Source organism: Gossypium raimondii, chromosome 8 (assembly GCF_025698545.1).
Source record: "Gossypium raimondii isolate GPD5lz chromosome 8, ASM2569854v1, whole genome shotgun sequence".
Classification (NCBI taxonomy): Eukaryota; Viridiplantae; Streptophyta; class Magnoliopsida; order Malvales; family Malvaceae; genus Gossypium; species Gossypium raimondii.
Window position 1 is genome coordinate 56,029,165 of NC_068572.1, and position 20,952 is coordinate 56,050,116.

A 20,952-nucleotide genomic window follows, 5' to 3' on the forward strand; every position below is an offset into this window, starting at 1 on the left:
CAGAGATGGTTAGTTCATCTGGCAATCCTTCAAACAATATGAAGCATTTCAAAATGCTTAAATCGTTTATGTCAGCATTTTTGTTTTAGGAATCAGATTTCGGCCAGGGCTGGCGCCAGGTACGGGTAGGATCCTTGGCCCGAAAAACAGTAAAATAGCAATCAAGTCCTTTAGAAATTATAGAATTATAAAGTAGTATAATGATGAAATTGCATTTTGATCCCTATAAAAATTTTCTACCTTCTGCCTTCGGCTTAATCTATAGAGCTTGTGATTCTTACTCTAATTTGAGTGTTAATTTCTTCAGCCCTCGTTTTATACCTTTGTTACTTTTAGACAAGTGTTAAATACTAGTATGTATCAATGCAGATAATTTTTATTTAAATTTAATTACAAAATTATATATTAAATTGTTTTAATAATAAAAAAGAGTGTGGGGTTAGACAAAAAAATATCGTTATTTATGACCTTTGAAAACAAAATGAAATCATTTTCAAAAGTGAGAAAATCACCTTTCTTCACAATTTTATTAGAAAAAGGAACAAATATATATATATGGTCACCGGAGGGAAAATTTGAAAACTGAATTCTCTTAATTAAAGTTTATATTAAATTTATATTATAACCATATTCTAAATTTATAAATTTATATAATTTCTTTCGTGGGTTAACATTTGTATATAATTTATATTTTTTAATTTTTGGTTCAAAAGGTTTTTTATTTTTAAATTCTAAATACAATAATATTTTCAATCATAATCATTACTCAACCAGTAACACAGTTTTAAATTAACCACTTAACTATAATAAAACAAAAGAGAAAGCCCACTAATTCAACTAAAGATTATTCAGAATAAATCTAAAGAGAAAATTCACTTACAAATTATATAAAACACCCGAAATTCTAGGGATGAGCAATGAAGAGCATTAATCTTCATCCGTTTAAAAATTATTAAACGATAAAAATTTTAAAACAGGAATTATATATTAAAAGGGCTATATATAGATAATTTATTACTTGTAACATTATTTTGTCAATTATATTTTATTATTTTATCAATAATTATTATTTAAAGATTTTTGTAACCTTTTTATTTCATTCGACTCTAGAGGTGCACTATAGAACTTAGTCGTTATCAAAATGCGTGGCATTCATTACGGGTTTTTTACAGTTTTTATTTTTGTATTTATCTTCTAAATTACAGATGTCATAATTAGAGAGTTAAAGCTGTGACGTGTCAGCCAACCAGCAGAATAGGGCGTCGAAAGATATACTGATTCAGCTGTATCTAATCTTATCAACTGGGTCCCACTCTTCCAACCGGCAATTTCATAATTTAAATATTAAAAAATTGTTAATAAGAAACAAACTGATAAATTGACCTCAAGGTCACTGAACTTTTAGTAAGTTTATATTTTGGTCACTTAACTTTTGACTATTCAAAAATTTTCATTTAAGTCCCTGAAATTTTTAAATGTTTTTATTTAAGTCACTTGGTTAATTTTTTGATGTTAGTGTTTGAGATCAAAGAAGAAAATTATTTGGATTTTAGTTCATAAATTTGTGACGTTTAAAAATATTTAAAAGAGAAGGAGAATGAGAGCTTTTGATTGATGTATATATTGTGAATAGAGAAAGTCTGCAACAGTGATTTTAACAACCTACTGACTGGAGTAAAAATTTTCAAATAATTTAATGATCATTTTATAAGTTTTTAAAGTTGAGTGACTAAAATATAATTTTATTAATAGTTTAATCACCTCGGTGTCATTTACCTGAAAAGGAAAAAAATATAGAAAAACCGTGGATTCTATCTTGTCTCCTGGCCCCCAAACCGTCCAAAACCGTCCAATATCAGACAAAAAGCCACGCCGCCCTCAAAAAAAAAAAAAAAAACAAGCAAAACATGTGTGTTTATGATTGTTCCTCTGATTTTTTTTTATATATAAAAAAATTATTCGGACCTGAAAACAGTATAGTAATCGGAACTGAAACCTTGTTTATAAAAAAAAAGAAAAGGAGGAGGAAGTGGAGGGAATGAAGGGGTTTGATTTGATGCGGGTGGGTCTAATGTTAATGATATGTCGAGCTGTCAATTTTTTTTTATCATTTCATTCAAAATCCGCGTGTTTTACTTACTAATTTGGTAAAATTCTGTTATTAGTACCTGGGTAAGTTACGGATTTAGCTTTAATACTTTAATTTTGGTCAATTTTAGTGATAATATGTTACTTGCATACGATTTTAAAAATACTATACTAAAGCTCCTATATTATGAGCTAAATTGCATACTGTCCTTTAGTTAAAATGAATAAATTTATCTCTATACATTATATTAAAGAGTAAATTGATCATTTTATTAAGAATTTTATCAATTTCTATTGCTAAAAGTTTACATGGTTAACAAAGTAATTAGAGACAATTATACGTGACATGTCACATGTACCTCATTTTAATGTACATAGACCTATTTTTAACCGTAGAAATGAATGGAATTTTCAAAAGATTATTTTACTCTTTGATCTAATGTACATGGATTAACTTACACGTTTTTAAGTAGAGAGAGTAAAATACAATTCACTCTTAGTATAAGAGCCTCTATAGTACTTTTATCGTATAATTTAACTTAATAGATTTAAAATTAGCATTTGATTTGAAACTAAAATTTTAAAATTCAAAAATTCAGGAATAAAAATTGACTAAAATAGATTATAAGGATTAAATCTGTGATTGAAACATAGTTCATGGACTAAAACCAATATTTTACATTTTTCATGTTTATGAGGTGCTTCCGACATTGTGGTGATGGGCTCCAAGGTCTGACGTGTCGAGTCTTGTGATGTTTGGGCCCACTCTTGTCGGCTTGTCGTTTGGTTCGCTTGCACTGAATGGGTCCACCCACTAACTGTTCTTTACCGTTTTTCTCCTTTTGGTCTTGCATTATTAAAATGATAGTAAAATAAATATTTTTTAAAAAATAATGTGAACTAAACCGGATTGATCCTTTACATTAGAAACAAGTTGGTGTATTGATCCGAAATAAGGCAAAAGAATTAGTTTACTCGTGGATCAGTATGGAACGATTGAAATGGATTAAAAGTTAATTGAACCGAAATTTATAATTTTATGATATTTATTAATAATTTATTTAATTTAAATTAATTGGATCAAAAACTAATGGTATGATCGATTCGTCCACAAGTTTGATTCTTGAAACATTAGTGGTTTCATAAGAAGTTGACACATGGCAATGCATGATAAATTTACAGAAAGTTTACATGTAATAATTCAACTATTTAAAAGAATTATGAAACACGATATGTAATATATATATACTAAACCGATCATCTAACGTGACGGATCTCAATAAAATAGATTTTATATTTCTAAAATTTTAAAATCACCTTATTTTTCTAAAATTATTTGATTTATTATATTTTCAACATTTTGAAGACTTAAAAATCGAAAATCCTCAATTTATTTTAAACTCAATTTTATATAAATGCAAACATAGGTTTAAATTAATCGAAGTGCACAAATTCAAAAGGAAATAATTAAAAATACGAAAAGGAAAGAAAATCATGAAATTTTAATTAATTAGTTAGGTTTTGGCATTTTGTTAATCTTATCCAACATTAATTTGTATAAAACAGAGACACTCCCATTTCCCAAGAAGATTATCCCAAAATTATATAATAAATGCCATCAAAGCCTGCTAGAATCATTTATTAACATTTTGTTGTTATATTATGTGTTCTTTTTCCTTCTTTTTTTTTTGATAAATGATTTTTAGTAGCTTTATTCTTTAAATATAATTATAGTTATTTAAAGGTTAGGTTAAAATAAGGTTTAAAAATAATTAATTATAAAAATATATCTAAGCTGGATTTAATTCTAAATCATATCTATTTTGGTCACTCAACTTTAAAAAGTTATAAAATAATCATTAAATTATTTGAAAGTTTTGGTTTAAGTTATTAGGCTGTTAAAATTATTGTTGTATGGTATTATCTGTTCACACTACCTACACTAATCGGAAATTCTCTTTTCCTTTCTCTTCCATGGTTTAAAATTTTTTTTTTTGTGAAATAGTTTTGAACGTCCGAATCAACAAACCAAAATTTAATTAGTTTTCTTTTTTGATTTCCGACACTAACTGTCAAATTAACTTTGATCTAAAATATGTTCTTCTACTTGACAATGGATATTGATCCACCGTACTTTAGTGAATAATAATTTTCAAATAATTCAATAACTTAAGTGAAAATTTTTAAATAATTTAATGATCATATTGTTTAAAGTTTAATAACAAAAATATAAATTTATTAATAATTTAGTAATATTAGGTGTAATTTATTTTATTTATTTTTTAATTAAAAAAACACACACACTAATGCCGAATATGAAAGCCAGACAAGGTAGGGACCCAAACAAATAGCAGAACCAGCACCTTGGTAAACCAAAATCACCTTCCCAACCAACCTTTTTCCATTTTTCTCCTTCTTCACTACCACTCCTCTATTATTATTTCCTTTCGTTTTCAATTTCCTCTCACAAATCTTCTTTTTGGTTTTCCCATTTCTCTCTGCCTGCAAAAATCCCATATACAACCTTTTACTTCCATTTGATCATTTTTCTTCTCCTCTTTGAACCTAGGACCTGGGGGTTCAGTTTTAAATGCAAGGTGGTGGCGGCGGCGGTTCTGAAAGTGGGTCAATGTCTACAGTGTCAAGGGACGAGAACATGGTGGTGTCTTCTGAAGATTCTTCGTGCCCGGATGAGTCTGGGTTGGAGTTGGGTCTTGGTTTGAGCCTCGGTGGTGGTGGTGGCGGCGGCCGCCAAGGCGGTGGTTTTAAGATGCATCATGTTTCCAAAGGTGGTCCATATGCTAGGATTTTGACTGCTAAAGATTTCCCTTCTCCATCATCATCTTCATCGTCATCATCATCCTCACCATCTTTAAGCAAAGCTAGTGTCACAGCTGGGACCAAGAGAACTGCTGAATCTGTGGCTGTTGCTGCTAACGGATCTAGGTATATGCTTCAGTTTTAAGCTTGATTTGTGATTCCATATTTTCATGTAATTAAGTTTTTGGGGTTCATTCCATTAATCATGTCCCTGAATATGCTTATGTTCGGTAGGAGGCAACTGTCCTATAGTATTTTGGTGTCTTACTTAAAAAATAGACAATTTAGTCCCTATATATTAGATCATGAATAAACTCGTCATTCTCTATTAAAAATGACATTCATTTCTACTATTAAAAACTATTAATATTAAAAACTATTTCAGATATACGTGGCACACCACATTGTCATTGTCACTTTCGGGTTATTCCAGCTATATCAGTTTTTAACCATCAATTTGACAATGATGAAATATTTAACAAAAAACTAATTAGCTCTTCAAGACAAAAAGTATCAATTTGCTATTTGATTTAACGGACAAAAGTGCATACTTTTTAGTAGGGGGTAAATTGCAATCTGACTTCTAGTATAAGGGCTTTCCATGATGTTTTCACCGCTTATGTTCTTAATGTTATATATATGTGAATTGTGTCTTGCATATGTTTTCCTTAACTCTATAATACTACTTAGTTAAGATCAGGGGATAGAGAATTAGGAAAGGAGAGAAAACTAGAATCTTCCAATTAGGCTTAAACATGTTCCTTAAAATGATTATTTATGTATAGATTTGAATCCTTTCCACTCTTGTCGAGACGGGATCGTGTTAGTGAACTATGTTGCTCTGACTTTTCTTTTTTATCAAAGTATTCATGCTTTGTTGTGTGCCTGTTACTTCAAGGATCTACCATATACATGGAAAAAGTTAGGAAAATCGAACATACCCGTGTTGGACACGTACCTTTATACCTAAATCCGAGTAACCTAGCTATTTAGTGTTTCTACTTATTTTGAAGATATAAATGCTGGTAGATCTTGTTAATTCTATAATTAGCTTTGAATTGTTTGATTGTTCATCTCCCTCTGCCCCTCTTTCGGGTGTCCTGCTTTCGATTAACATGTCGGTCCAACATATATGAATGGCAAATGTAAGTGTATTGAAAATAGACAGAAATGTAATGGATTGGATCTTAGGTGTTGTATTGCCAACTTGTAAAGCATAAAATAGGTGATTGTCCCTGTAATATATAATTGATCAAATTCTCAAGTTCTTGAACCAAATTTTAAGCAGCAAACCGGTTTATATCAAGCCCTATATGGCACTATCAATGCCATCAAGACTGTTTAATGTGTACAATTATACTTCAGTATCTTTTCGGTACCTCATGAGTAGCTAATCGCTTTTCTTTCTATTAAACATACCTATTCGAGTTCTGCTGCTTGAACTATTAATTTTCTTTGAATTTGAAACAGTCAAGTCGTGGGGTGGCCTCCTATCAGAGCTTATAGAATGAATAGCATGGTTAATCAAGCAAAAGTGCTGACAATGGAGAACCGCAAAAAGGAGACCTCGATGGTCGAGAACAGCACCATCGGCGGCTATCGTAACAATGGTAACACTAAGATGAAGAAATCCACGTTTGTGAAGGTGAATATGGATGGAACCCCAATAGGAAGGAAGGTCGATCTGAATGCCCATGAATCGTATGAAAAGTTAGCGAAAACGTTGGAAGATATGTTTCTCGAAACCGTCCCGAGTGTCAATCCATCTGGTAAGCTTTCCTAATTTATATTGATTATTGACCATGCAGATGTCTGGGTCTATATGATGACCATGTAAGTGATAAATGAAATTTAGCAAAACCGATAAATGCAAAACCATCCCTTTTTGTATTTGCTTGAGCATTGTGTCAAAATAGGAAATATTAAACCTAGTAGATGATCATCGAAGCGTGTTTCTCTTTTTATGAAGGTTTGCATTAATTTTTGTGATTAGGATCAACGGCGCTGCAGCTTGATATGTTGAACAGGATGACAAGACACTCGAAACTGCTGGATGGATCATCCGATTTCGTGCTTACTTACGAGGACAAGGAAGGTGACTGGATGCTTGTCGGAGATGTTCCTTGGGAGTACGTATAATTTCAATAATGCATTTCACTTTACATATTAATTATTTCCATGTCCCCGGTATTTCTAAAATGAACTTCTGCTCTTATTGCCTGGACCGAAAACCAAAACGTAAATCCCTGAGAGTTTCCACTACGTTTATACGTTTAATTTTATTTAAAAACAAATATACATACATACATGTGATATAAATAAAGTTTTCGGTTTAGGGTTTAGCGTTACATAAACCATTGATCGGTTACTTCAGAATAAAGTCATCATCTCTTGACACTCATCGTGCATGTTCTCGGGTTTTGATTCAGGATGTTCCTTACTTCAGTGAAAAGGCTTAGGATCATGAGGAAATCTGAGGCAACTGGATTAGGTACGAATGCATATATTCATACTTTTCTGGTCTTATCAGGGGTGTAGCCAAAGGTGCTTTTTATGCCCTTTTCAATTTGGGTTTTTTATTTTATTTTCGATTGAATAAAAAAATTATAATTTTTAGCCCTTTTGAAAAATTGATAATTTAATTTTAGCATTTTTAATACAATTTTTTGTAGCTTTGGTCCCTTTAATTTTATAATCTTATTTCGACCTCTCTAAACAAAATTTTTGGTTTCGCCCCTCGTCTTATGCTTTTTCCGGTTCTAAGCTAAGTTCAAGTTTCATTCATAATTTACAGCTCCAAGGTAACAAGAAACAAAACCAGAGACAGAGAAGAAAGCCAATGTAGAAATGTTTTTTTTGTTTTTGGTTTCAATGTCAATTACAGTGTTGAAGAAATATAGTCACCATAGGTTATGAATGTAATATTTAATACAAATAACAACTAGTGAGAGTGTTGTTCTTTGCTTTGATGCCTGTAAATAAAAGCGGCAAGTTTGGTGTTGTTTAGTTTCAAAACTTTTCTTCGTTTTTTGGCTTATTATAGTTAGATTTTCGAACGGGTCAATTTTGATTTCAAAAAATTATTTAAGATAATTTCAAATTAAAAATTAAAAATGTGAATATTATAAAAAATTAGTTTGTAAAAATGTTGGTCTCGAAAATTTTTGAATTTTTTTTAAAATCATCGTTTTTTTATTTAATTATACTATACTTGTTATGCAGTAATATTTTATTTTTATTAATTTTTTGTTTTAAATTATGTAATATAAAATTTTAAATATTATTTATATTTATATAATATCGATAATTTAATATGTAATTAAAATGATTTAAAATTCGGAGATGTATTGAAAATTTCTGGTGGAATTAACTTTGGGTAAAATATATAAAAATGGTACAATAGAGTTTGGAGTAAGATGATGTTTACACGTGGAAGTGCACGTGCGGCATCGGCAGTATTCATTCAACTAAAGTGGAAATGACTGATTTAGCCTGACTGACACAGCTGTGTGTCATAGTGTCGGTATTTCCAAGATCCTTTAGTTTAACATCAATCCATGTGTCATGGTAATCTAAATTTAGGATGTTATTGCTTTTTTTAAGTATTTAAAATATTTTACTTTAATAAATATATTCGTATAAATTAAAATTAATAAAATCCTTTTCATTAAGAATTCAAATCTTATCAAACTAAATTAAAATTTCATTTAAATAATAATTTAAAATATAGTTTTTGCACTACCTTTACCATGAATTTTGTTTTGAACATTCTCAGTTCTACTTTCAGTGTATTTGATCTCGTATCGTCTTGCATTGACAATAATACTCATATCAATTAAACTAAAATTTAATATAATTAAATTGAAGTTAATGAAAATTCAACATAAATAAATTATTTTGAAAATCTCAAAGAAGGGCAATTAAGTCAAATGATAATAATGAGGAGGGTAAATGCGTCTCTCCAAATAAATTAGATTTGAATATTGCTGTTTTGGTAATAAGATTTGAAAATATTTAACTCCTAATTAGAAAAAAGAGATGGTTTAAATCATGTGATTGTCATTAATAACAGCAAACCGAAGAAGAAAGAAAGGAAGAAAGTGCTTCTCCATCTTCATCTTATAGTTCTTGTCTGTAAAATCTTATAAACCTTTCTTCTTCTAAAATATCGAAGCCATATGGCTGAAAATAGCCTTAGAATTTTTGTAGAAAAAAACCCTTCAGATTCGAAACTCTCAGAGCTTAACATCAAGTGTTGGCCCAAGTAAGCTCCATATATATATATATATATATATATATATATATATATACAATCTCCATTATTTGGAATAAATAATTTAATATTTTCTTCTTAAAATTGAATAACAGATGGGGCTGTTCGCCTGGGAAATACCAGCTGAAGTTCGATGCTGAAGAAACATGTTATTTGTTAAAGGGGAAAGTTAGGGTTTACCCAAAAGCCTCATTATCAACATCAACGGCTGAGATGGTAGAGTTTGGAGCAGGAGATCTTGTGATTATCCCAAAAGGTCTTAGTTGCATTTGGGATGTTTCCATTGCTGTTGATAAACACTATCAATTTCAGTCTTCTTCTTCATCCTCTTGTGATCACTAATTATATATATCTCATTATTATTTATTCTCTATATCTTCACTAATTTTTGCTGTTGTTTTTCCATTAATTCTTTTACATAGGGACCAACTCTAAAATTTGAAATTAAATTATATATTTTATAATAATAAAATATAATTTTATCCTTTAATAATTTATATATTTATAATTTTAAAAAATTAAATTAATTTTTTATCATTTTAAAAGTTAAAGCCTAATTTTATTATTATTAATTTAAAATTTTATAAATTATAAAATTGCATTTTATAGGCCCGGCTAGTAGAATTGCTTTTTTTTCCAATTTTGGGTTTTAGTTTGGATATAAGGCGAAATTATTATTGCATGTCCCATCCAAATTAACCTCTATTTGTATATTTATTTACTCTTTATATATACATTTACTGGGTTAATATATATTTCATCCCCTGAACTCAATGGCACTTAATTTTCCTTTTATTTAGTCCTTATCTAAACTTGGAAACCATTAATTGATTTTTTTAATTTAGTAGACACCGTTATCTTTTGTACTGATATTCAATAAAATAATGACGCGTGTCTTAAAAATTTATAAAAATTAAAAAAGTAAAAATAATTTAAGGAATAATGAATTTCACGTTATTTTTTTATAAAATTATAGTTTAAAGTTTAAGAATCAATTTTAGTTTTTATATATTTTGGATTGTGAAATTTTAATCCTATCCCATAGTAACAGATAAATCCATTTTAGATAAATTCTACAAATGATCTTATTGCACGTAAAATTATAGATTTAGTTCATGTTCTTCAATATAATCATTAGTTCTTATATTTTTTCAAATTTTAAAATTTCAATCTTGATACAAATAACAATGGTTAAATCCATTAACAAGCTTTGCGAGTAACGTATGAAAATAACAAATTAACAAAACATTACTTGTCATATATAATTTTAATAAATTTAATAGATACCATTCAATTTGATCACGTTTGAAATTTTAAAAATAAAACATACAAAAATTAAAATGACTAAATTATAATTCAAAACTAAATCTACAATTTGTGCAAAATATCAAAATTTAACCAAAACAAAATCACTTTACTCGTATAGGTAAGTCAAGGCAAACACCATTAAAATACTGAAACAGTTGTACTGTGAATGTTAAATCATGTGAAAAAAGACAAAAGCAGTGTTACAAAAACAAATGGGCTAAAATATTTACAAAAATGAAAAGCAAAAATAAAAACTGTGCAAGCAAAATTTGGCTGGGGGCAAAGAACAGGAAACCCACCAAACTAACAATTTTTTATGCTAATTTGTAAAATTTCTTGAATGAAACAGATGATCTGCTACAGTATAGACAAATGGCTTCAAACTTTTATTTTTCAAGTGGAAGTCTCTGCTGGTTGAATCTTATTGCTTTGGCTTGGTCCCCATATACGGATTGTATGATCGTCACTAGCTGATGCCAACATCAGAGGCCGTTTAGGGTTCCAGCTGACACTATTCACCGTCATTGAATGGCCAGATAATACCTCAATTGGTGTGGAGCTTTGTCGATTCCAGATATACACCTGCCAATATTTGCATAATGTATAAGCGAATGAATGAACTTGCCGAGGTCCATGTGCATATATACGAGTTAGACACGAAAAAATAACACTATCGGAGATGACCCTGACAAAAAAGGTCCTCTGTAATCGGCAAAATCAGTATGTATCACAATTACATAAGGAAAGTAGGTATGCTAAGTGTTAATGGGGATCGACGCCACATGTAGCGTATCCCAGTATCAGCATCTTAGTGTAAGATGAAGTGGATGGAATTGGAAGATGTTATTGGACTGGACTGGTTATCATATGGCTGCCCGCAATGCCAGAAATGATTAATAAATGCAAGGGTCAAAGCACTATGGAGACCCTTGTACTAGCAGCCAAATTACATTTTGCCCATTTTACTAAAGAAATAGGCATATTAATATACGTTAGATTAAAGAGTAAACTGATCTTTTTTGTTAAAATCTCATCCAATTCTATTGTTAAAAACTGGCATGATTGACAGAATTACCAGACAATTACATATGAAGTTTCACGTATATCTCATTCCGACACACAAGGACCAGTTTTTAACAATAGAAATGGATGAATTTTTTAACAGAATGATCAATTTGTTCTTTGATCTATCGTACAGGGACTAATTTGTCCATTTTTTACTAGAGGGGGCAAAATACAATTTGACTCCTAATACAAGGACCTTCATGGTATTTTACCTAAATGCAAGTGATTCGAGAAAAGGTGTAATAAATTTACAACTAGCTAAACATGAACAACAATGATTATATAGACATAAGCATTACCTGTGTGTTCTCACTGCCACTGGCAATGAACATGCTATTGATACCACCAAAGCAGGACCGTATGACGTACTTGTTTTGCTTGTGTCCTGTGTACTTTAAGGGCTTTGCCCATTTTCCGGCAACATCTCTCAAATGTATCTCTTGGCTATTTAGGTTGACAATAAAGAACTTACTGTCGATGGAAACTGAAAGAGATGTGATTGAATGCTCCTCAAAGATTACTTGCTCAGCATTTGTCCTCAAATTTAATATCCGAATTTCTTTGTCAGAGAATATGCTGATAAGGTTTTCACCATCTGATGTAACAGCAAGATCCAAAACCTTGGGCATCCTCATGCCCCTCCAAGCTTTCATCTCATTCCCATCACAGTCCCACATGCAGATGCCCTTTTCAGGGTCGGAACTGCCGCAAACAATTCGCTTTGAGTCTGGAAACCAAGCACATGAGCTAACGGTGAAGCCGTGGTCCCCAAATGTATGCTTGCAAGTGCCTGTTTCTACATCCCAAAGCTTGAGAACTTCCAAGTTTCCACATGTGAGTAACTTTGTATCGTCCGGGCTCCAAGCCACAAAGGATACAGGGTTCTGATGGCTTCTAAGCACGTGTTTCATTGTCAGCTTATCATTATCCATGACCTAAGAAATTCAGCGAGTGGAAAAAAATCAAGTCAAACACTTCAGAAAAAAAGAATCTTAGAGAGCAAGACCAAAATCCAGTACCCGTAAATTTTAATATAAAATGTACATAAATATTCAAGATGCGTTCAACATGAAAACAAGGTCCTCTGCTTAAACTTAGGATAATGTCTGGTGTAGAACATTAAATCTAGACACCCCATGGTCGGCATTAAAAGCCACTTAGAGCCACATTTCTTAAGAGGGAAGTTTACCAGTGAAAAAATCAAACACGCTAAATCGAATCAATATTAAAGAACAGAACAAAAAGAACACAGTACGAGAAAGAGAACATCAACATCTGATTGATTTCATTTCATTTATTTCGAGTTTGGGAAAGAGACAATCAGGAATTCGTACATGAAATTGGTCATTTCTTGTTTGTTTCAGTTTTTAGAATAACAACAAACTATACCTTATTTGCAACCCCCTCCCGACCAAATATAAAAAAGAAAAGTGGGAAAAGGGAGGCATTAAGAGTTAGATGCACCCCTAATTGAGCCACTATGTGTAACTCCTATGATGCTATTCTAATTTATCATATCTCACTGACAACATGTTACAACAAAAACAATATTCCAAATCTTCTAGATGAAGCAGCAGAGACACATGCATGCACATATTCTTAAAAAAAAAGTGTGTATCTGTCCATATGCATAAGCAAAAAGTAATTAAGTTATACCTTCCATATAATAGCTGTACAGTCACTTGATGAAGAGGCTAAGTACTCTCCATTATTTGAAAATTGAATGAACCAAACTTCATTGCTATGTTCAGTCAAAATCTGCAGTCACAGGAAACAAAAGGGGCCACAATACGCCTTAAACATTCATGATAAACAAGCCACAATTTAGGCAGTTGGACAAGAAAATTCAAAAATTGCATGTTCCTCATGTATAAATCAGCACAAAGGGAATGGAACAACTCATTAAACATTCTCATCTTAAGGTGGGAGAAATCATCTTGAAGAAAGATCATGTAAGCTATATATCAGGTTTTAGACTGAGAAATTGGAATATATTTTAGTGAAAGGCACACACTGAAGTTATTATTTAAAAAAAAACTACTGAACATAATTTTCTTTAAGCTTTTTACTAAAGGGTGATTCAACTTTCTAATTTCATGGTGTTGCATAGCTCAATGGTTTTCATGCCCTGCCTCCAGCAAGCATAATATGAAATTCTAGAACTATAAAAACATATTGCTATGACTCCCTTCATGTCAGCCAAAGAAAAATAGCATGAATTGAGAGGAAGTTGTACTAATAATGTATTAAAAAAGATAAGATCATCCATGAACTGACAGGAAATATAAACATAAAAGGAGTTTTTGTTCCATGAAAGTATAAGCAAGTTTTCCAACATGATGAGGACAAGATTTCTACCACACAAGTCAGCTATATAATTCATATTGCAAAATTATGTTTTATTTAGTTTATCCGGAATACCATAAAAAAAAAGAACTTTAAATTTCTTATTTGGTTCAAAATGATAAATGGAAATCTGGACAAACTTTTTCCACCACTCCAAGCCATTGGCTTCATTGAATACAAGCAAATATTGTCTTGATATGTGGGTTCAAATTGACAAAGAATCAGTAAAAATAAACAAGTTATGAATAACAACATGGAAATTCATCACCACCTCATAGTTTATACCAAGATGAGCGAATGAAGATTAAGTAGCATTAGATGGATGCAGGAGGCTGAAATTACATCATTTGAAGGCGGCAAGGCGCTTCATTTTAGTATTTAGGAACTTGACCCCTAGCATTTGTTCCACCAAATCAGAAGTTTATTGTGGCAACGTTATTGAAAATGTAGATAGACAGTAAATAAAAAAATAGAAATGCTAAATGTGAGGAACAAACAAATGCTTGGTGTTCGAAAACACAAGATAAAATGTAGAAAATATCATATTAAAACTGAAAACATTGTGTTCATAAAGGCCTGTGTTCATTTTATAACCTATGATTTATCGTATGAATAACAGTATTGACTGCAACAAGAAGCACACCTGAACTGTTTCTGTAGGTATCTGATCTCTGCCGCAGCAATGATCTTCATAAAGCAAGACCGCGTCCTGGGAATTATGATATATACATGAATCAATTTGGGCTGTTACACTAGTTTCAACTAGATGTTCCAAACGTCTCTCAGGCAATACAATTGGCGGAGGAAGCTGTTTCCCTAGCTCCATCACTAACCTTTTTCGCAGTTCACTAATAACATCTTCATCTAGCTTACCCAATTCCATCTCTTTCAATGCAAGTATATTATAAGCTAATTTATGAACTGTTTCGTTGCTCATATGTAAAGTGGGAACCCGTTTTTGCAAAACTGACAAAGCCAAAGAATCATCACCTCGATTCAAATACTCCAAAAAACACTGCTTGAACACAAGAAACAAAACTGAAGATCGTGTATCATCCTTCACGTCCTTAATTTTATTCAAGGTATCAATACAATCATCCCAATCGCCACTAAGGATTTGCGATTCCAACAAATCAAATTCTATGGATTTGTACCTAACACCGGACTCTATTTCCAAACAAGAAGCAGACTTTTTGTATCCAAGAGAGTATAAGCATTGAATTATAACTCTTAAAAATTCATGCTTATTTATTAAACCTTTAGAGCCTAGCGTGGTAGGCGAATTCTCCATCGAGCTGTGTTTAGGGAAACCTTAAACTGTTTGGATAAACCGTCTTGCCTTCTAAAATCAAAGATGCCCATTTCTTTCACTTGCCATCAGTTTCCTATATCATAAATAAAATCCAATTAGTCGAAAATTCATTCAAGAAAAATCTCAAATCCCCATGACAAATACATAAATAAATAACACAATCAATGTAACAAGGTTGAAGACCTAGAAACCAAATAGAGGAAACTATATAAAGTAATTCAAATGTTGAATTAATGTTTATTATAGAAGAAGAAATCCAGTTCTGAACATACCCAAAATTTGCCAAAGGAAGAAAACTAAAATCAAGAAGCAAAGAAGCAAATACTTTCCAAAGCAATAAGTTGAACTTTCAGAAAAGAAAAAGCTTCCATAAACAAAAGACAAAGAACCCAATTATTTTCTTTCTTTATCAAATCTTACAAATAATAACAACAACCAAATTAATTAAAAGGGGAATCACAAATGCATTCAATTCAATAAACCAACTTAAAAAACTGCTAATTGAATTAACTACCCAAAACCCAAAAAAATTACAACCCAACAAGATTAATAACAAAAAGAAAAATAAAAGAATCATTAAACAGTAATTCATTCAATTAAAAGATCAATAAAATGCTAAGTTGTACGTACAGAGAATGAATAGTTCCCCAACTGTGACGAAAGCAATAAGAACCAAAAAAAAAAAACACGAAATAAAAAAATGAGGTGAAGGGTATCAGGGGGGAAAGGGGAGAGGGTTTAGCAGCGGTTATTTTGAAGGGACTGACGACAGAGATTTATTGGAAAAAAATATTAGTACATAAATTTTTATATTATGAAAAAAGAAATATGGCGAAGATGAAAGAACGAAGCAAGTGATTTTTTTTCCCGATCGGCTAAAGCGTTGACGTTTTGTAGATGTAATTAAACGACGCCGCTGGGGATGGGGTTTTTACCGTTTACTTGTGTGAATGGAATTTTGGTCAAACGTCTCTCTTTTATTTCTTGGTATAACAACGAATTTAATCTCACTTTTAATTCATAATTCCTTGGTATAACAACAAATTTGTAATTTAGTACATAAATTGTTTTTCTTTTTTAATTATTTTTTGGTATAACAACAAATTTAATTCATAATTTTAATCTCACTTTTTTTTTACTTTAATTTACATTTTTATCACTCCAACCTAAAGCTTCAAAATTTTGGGGACAAAAAGTTGTATTAATTGTTAAAATTTTAACGATATTAATGTGACAATAATAGTCTATGTATATTTTATTGTTGAAGTGGATAATTTTAAAGAAATATTTTTAAATTTTATTGAATTTTAAATAAATTTAATATTTTTAATTTTATAAAGTATATATGAATTATCATGCAAGTTTTAGGACAAAATACCAAAAAAAGCCCTATTTTTTTAAAATTTATCGAAATGGGCTCGGTATTTTATTATTTACCGGAATGGGCCATTTTCCTCGAAATTGCGTCCACGTCAGCACCATGTCAAGGGACGTGTCAGCAAATCACGTCCACGTCAGAGCGATTTGCTTACGTGGACACAAATCGCGCCTACGAGGACGCGATTTACTGACGTGGACGCGATTTCGGGGAAAATGGCCCATTCCGGTAAATAATAAAATACCGGCCCATTTCGTAAATTTTAAAAATAGGGCTTTTTTATTTTACCCACTATGTATTATCGTAATATGTAGCTCAAATTATGTATTGTAGTTAATATTCATAATATTGTAGCTCAAATTGTCAATCCGTCTATACTATTGTACTAATAATATATACTAATGTAATATTGAAGAGTTAATTATTAAAAAATAAATGCAACAAGTATAAAAAGATTCAAAATTATTACCAACAAGATTTGAACCAAGGTACTAAGAGAAAAGAGCAATCATTTTAACCAACTAAGCTAAACTAATTAATTAACATATTATAAAAATACTGTTATTATCTTAATTATATTACTTACGTTCTAACAATTTATCAGACCTATTCCATACACGTGTCAAATCAGAAAAAGTAATACAACAATTCTGTAAAAAAATCTGGTGTTTACTTCAAAAAAAAAGGAAAATAATGATTTGGATGTTTCAAAATTCAATTTTAAACCGAAAAAATCAAAATTTAGAGGTAAAAAAAGATCTTTTTCGACGAAAACTGCGGGCGGTTTGCCAGCGCGTAGATCTCGAAAAGTTATTCGAAATAAAAAAAAAGCGTCTCAATCGGACAACCGAGCGAAAAGTTATGGCCTTTCAAAGTTTTCCAAGCTGAAAAACATAAACGGTCAATTTTTTGACCGGTGGGTACTGTTCACGTGCGGCGCAAATCGCTTACTTGGACGCGATTTGCTGACACGTCCCCTGACATCGCGCTGACATGGACGCAATTTCGGGAAAAATGGCTCATTTCGGTAAATAATAAAATATCAGGCCCATTTCGATAAATTTTAAAAAAATAGGGCTTTATGTGTAATTTGCCTAAATTTTCATGTCAATGATATTGAGCTTTTAACAAATTGGTCAACTTTTTCACTGAAGATTAAAGGATAGAGTAATGAAGAAAAAAATAAGATTAAAGCTAGAAATTTTGTTTGGGGGTCAAGATAAAATTCTAAAAAATTTTAGACAAACAAAGCTAGAAATTGTATTCTAAAAGACTTAGATTATATAATTTATTTTATTTTTATTTTATTTATTTGAATGATTGAAAGGCATAGAATAAAATAAATGGTTAATACTTGACAGGGATTACTAATAGTATTTTCCCATTTCACAAAGGGAGCTAAAATCTCTTCATTCGGGTTAAATTTCTCGTTATATCTTAATTTTATTATCTGGGGTTTTTTTCTTTTTTCTTTTTGAAAGCAAAGTTTGAATGTTTTTTATTTACTTTTTTTTATATGAGTATAACATCACGATTTTTAGTCTTTGTTTTTCGATACAGTGCACACTTCAACCCACGTCCTCAATTAGACATTGACATTGTTGACAAATGTTAAGGTTTCGGGATTTTACTATCCAAGTTCAAGTTTCATCATATGTATTCTTATGTGCGGGTATGTAGTTTCGTCATGTGTGGGTTTTAGTCAAGTGGGTCCATTTTAGTTCGAATTATTCAGTTCTTTGTCTACTCGTGCTTTCTATTGGTTTGATTTTACTTTCTAGTCACTTGAACATGTATTACAATTGTCACGACGATTAAATCCTTTAGGGATTTGTAGTTACTCCTCTCAATAATGTCATCTTCAATGCCTGGATTCGAGTTTTCTCCTTAATAATGCAATATACATGATCATTGCACTCAATACATGTTGGTTTATTGTGGTTTTATTCATTGTTTTAATACAAGTGTAATTATAGATGATTAATGCATAAAAAAGTATATATATTTTATAAAATAAATTATATTATTATGATTTTATATTATATTAAATTTTTTGGCTAAATTTGACGTTAGGAGTCAACTCCGCGTCAACTAATTAAAAAAATACAAATATTTATACTTTTATCATAATAATAACCTTTTATATTTTAATATGTATATTTTTACAGCCATAATTTAATATTTTAGAAATCAACATTTATTAATAAAAAATAAAAATCCAATTTATTTTGATAAAAAATGAGGAACAATTTTTCAAAAAAATACATAGAGGATAAAATTTTTTGAAAAAATAGGTAAACTACATTATTAGTAGACTTGTCCATGGGCTGGGCGGCCCGGACCGGCCCGATGGCCCGCCCGAAATATGGAAGGGTTCGGGTAAAAATATAGGCCCGACATATGGGCTTGGGCAAAAAAACAGGCCGGGCCTCGGGCACCACTTTTATTTTTTAATTTTAAAATACTTTTAAAATAATTTTTTTATTTTTTAAATACTTTTAAAATAATTATGATATTTTCCTGGGCCGGGCCTGGGCAAAATTTCAGGCCCATGTTCGGGCCGAGCCGAATATTTTTCCGGGCCCGGCCCGGCCCATGGACAAGTCTAATTACTAGTCTCTCAATTATGAGTAAATTTTTGTTTTGACTACCTGACTAAAAAAAGTTATAAATTGATCACTAATGTACTTGAAATTTTTTTTTTCACTTGACTGCTAAGGGGCAATTGTGGCACTTTTTAGTAGGTATAATAATATTTTTAGTCCTCAATTTTTATAATTTCTATTAATTTAACCTCAATTCTATATAAAAATTACAAATAAATCAAAATTATTTTAAAAATTAGAAATTTCTATATAAAAATCCAGGTTATTGCAACAACAAATCTTCAACTTTGTCATAAAATCATGAAAGTCGAGTTAAAAATAGATCAATATTAATCTCTTAACATAATATTCGTCTAATATAAAGCTTAAATATAATTAAAACTAATGGTCATATAATATAACTCAAGATTGTTCAATATTGAGGCATAAGAACGAAATGGTCATTCAATATAATCAAATAACAATTTAAAAATAAAATAAAACTAAGTTAATAATATCTTCAAGTTAAGTTCCACGTTGTTGAAAGACTTTTCTAAAAGCGATATTATAGAGATTTGTGAAATCGACTTTGATAACCAAAAATATGCAAAATGTACCATAGAAATTTCTTTTCAAACTCAATTCATTTAAACTATTTTTCAAATCCTAAATCGTAAAAACAAATTATATTCGAATCTTTTATTTTCTTACAATGAATAACAATTTCCCTCGTTTTTTTCTCACTTTATCTGTTTTAAAATTTTCATTTAAATTTTAAAATTTTCCATATATCTTTATAAATTTCTAAATTTTAAAAGGATCAATTTTTCATCATTTTATATTGAACCAATGACAAATTGACAAAAGTATAAAAGCTGAGGATAAAAGTGTTATTATACAAATAAAAAGTGCCACAGTTAGCCACTTAATGGTTGTGTGACCAAAAGACCAATTTCAAAAACAATAGTGACTAATTTATATATTTTTTAGTTAAATGACTAAAACGAAAACTTATCCATAGCTAAGTGACTAATGGTATAGTTTACCCTTAAAATTTTAAATTACTTTATGCCAAAACTAATATTTTTACTTTTTACTAACTACCTTGTTGATAGCTTTAATTAGGCTTAAGCCACGAATCAATACTTAAATATATATATATATATATATATATATTTTCATATTGTCATTTTTTGTCATAAATTGTACTTAAACTATATATTTTCCCAACTTGATAACTTTGTTAATCCAATTATTAGTCAAACCGTTAAGTCAATTAAAAGAAAAAGCTTAACTTACAAATTAGTACTTAAACTATATTCTTTTCCTAAATTGGTACCTAAACTTTTTTGATCACAAGTGGCACCTAAATTATTCTTCCGATACTCATTTTGCACTAAAATGTTATATCCATTAAAAGATATTTCAGCCAATATTAGATGGCACGTGATATAATTGTTTTTTGAAATATTTTTTTTTTCTTTTACATTACTTCTCTCTCTTAAAATTTTTAATTTTTTTCTTCCTTTATAATGTACATCAATGCCAACAATAATTGAAATTTGCCTTATGGGGGTTGAGATGATGGCAATTAATTATGCTTTTAACTTCACCACCTGCTTGTTCAACCTGACAAGATCAAAGTTCTTTCTTTGATAAAAAATAGTGTTTTTAGAATCAAATCAACTGGGTGGACTAATTCAACTAAGATCCGAATGAGATATCAATTTAAATATAAGGTTAAATCGAATAACCTGTGAATTGATATAAACCAATT

At 30.3% G+C, this 20,952-nt stretch overlaps 3 protein-coding genes across 3 annotated transcripts; 2 read left to right on the forward strand and 1 right to left on the reverse strand.

The window, feature by feature from the left end:
• Window positions 1-4,459: 4,459 nt before the first annotated feature.
• LOC105792325 (auxin-responsive protein IAA11) lies at window positions 4,460-7,923 on the forward strand. The gene is made up of 5 exons (XM_012620844.2): window positions 4,460-5,034; window positions 6,379-6,677; window positions 6,902-7,037; window positions 7,338-7,399; window positions 7,703-7,923. The coding sequence occupies exons 1-5, from the start codon at window positions 4,679-4,681 to the stop codon at window positions 7,711-7,713; spliced, it is 864 nt and encodes a 287-aa protein (XP_012476298.1). The 5' UTR covers window positions 4,460-4,678; the 3' UTR covers window positions 7,714-7,923.
• Window positions 7,924-8,761: 838 nt separating this feature from the next.
• LOC105793695 (uncharacterized) lies at window positions 8,762-9,554 on the forward strand. Its single transcript, XM_012622541.2, has 2 exons — window positions 8,762-9,172; window positions 9,277-9,554. Exons 1-2 carry the CDS (start codon window positions 9,087-9,089, stop codon window positions 9,521-9,523), a joined length of 333 nt encoding a protein of 110 aa, XP_012477995.1. The 5' UTR covers window positions 8,762-9,086; the 3' UTR covers window positions 9,524-9,554.
• Window positions 9,555-10,608: 1,054 nt separating this feature from the next.
• LOC105792327 (WD repeat-containing protein WDS homolog) lies at window positions 10,609-16,010 on the reverse strand. The gene is made up of 5 exons (XM_012620846.2): window positions 15,843-16,010; window positions 14,544-15,285; window positions 13,211-13,312; window positions 11,854-12,489; window positions 10,609-11,071 (listed from the first exon to the last, which is right to left on the reverse strand). The coding sequence occupies exons 2-5, from the start codon at window positions 15,189-15,191 to the stop codon at window positions 10,883-10,885; spliced, it is 1,575 nt and encodes a 524-aa protein (XP_012476300.1). The 5' UTR covers window positions 15,192-15,285; window positions 15,843-16,010; the 3' UTR covers window positions 10,609-10,882.
• Window positions 16,011-20,952: the final 4,942 nt, after the last annotated feature.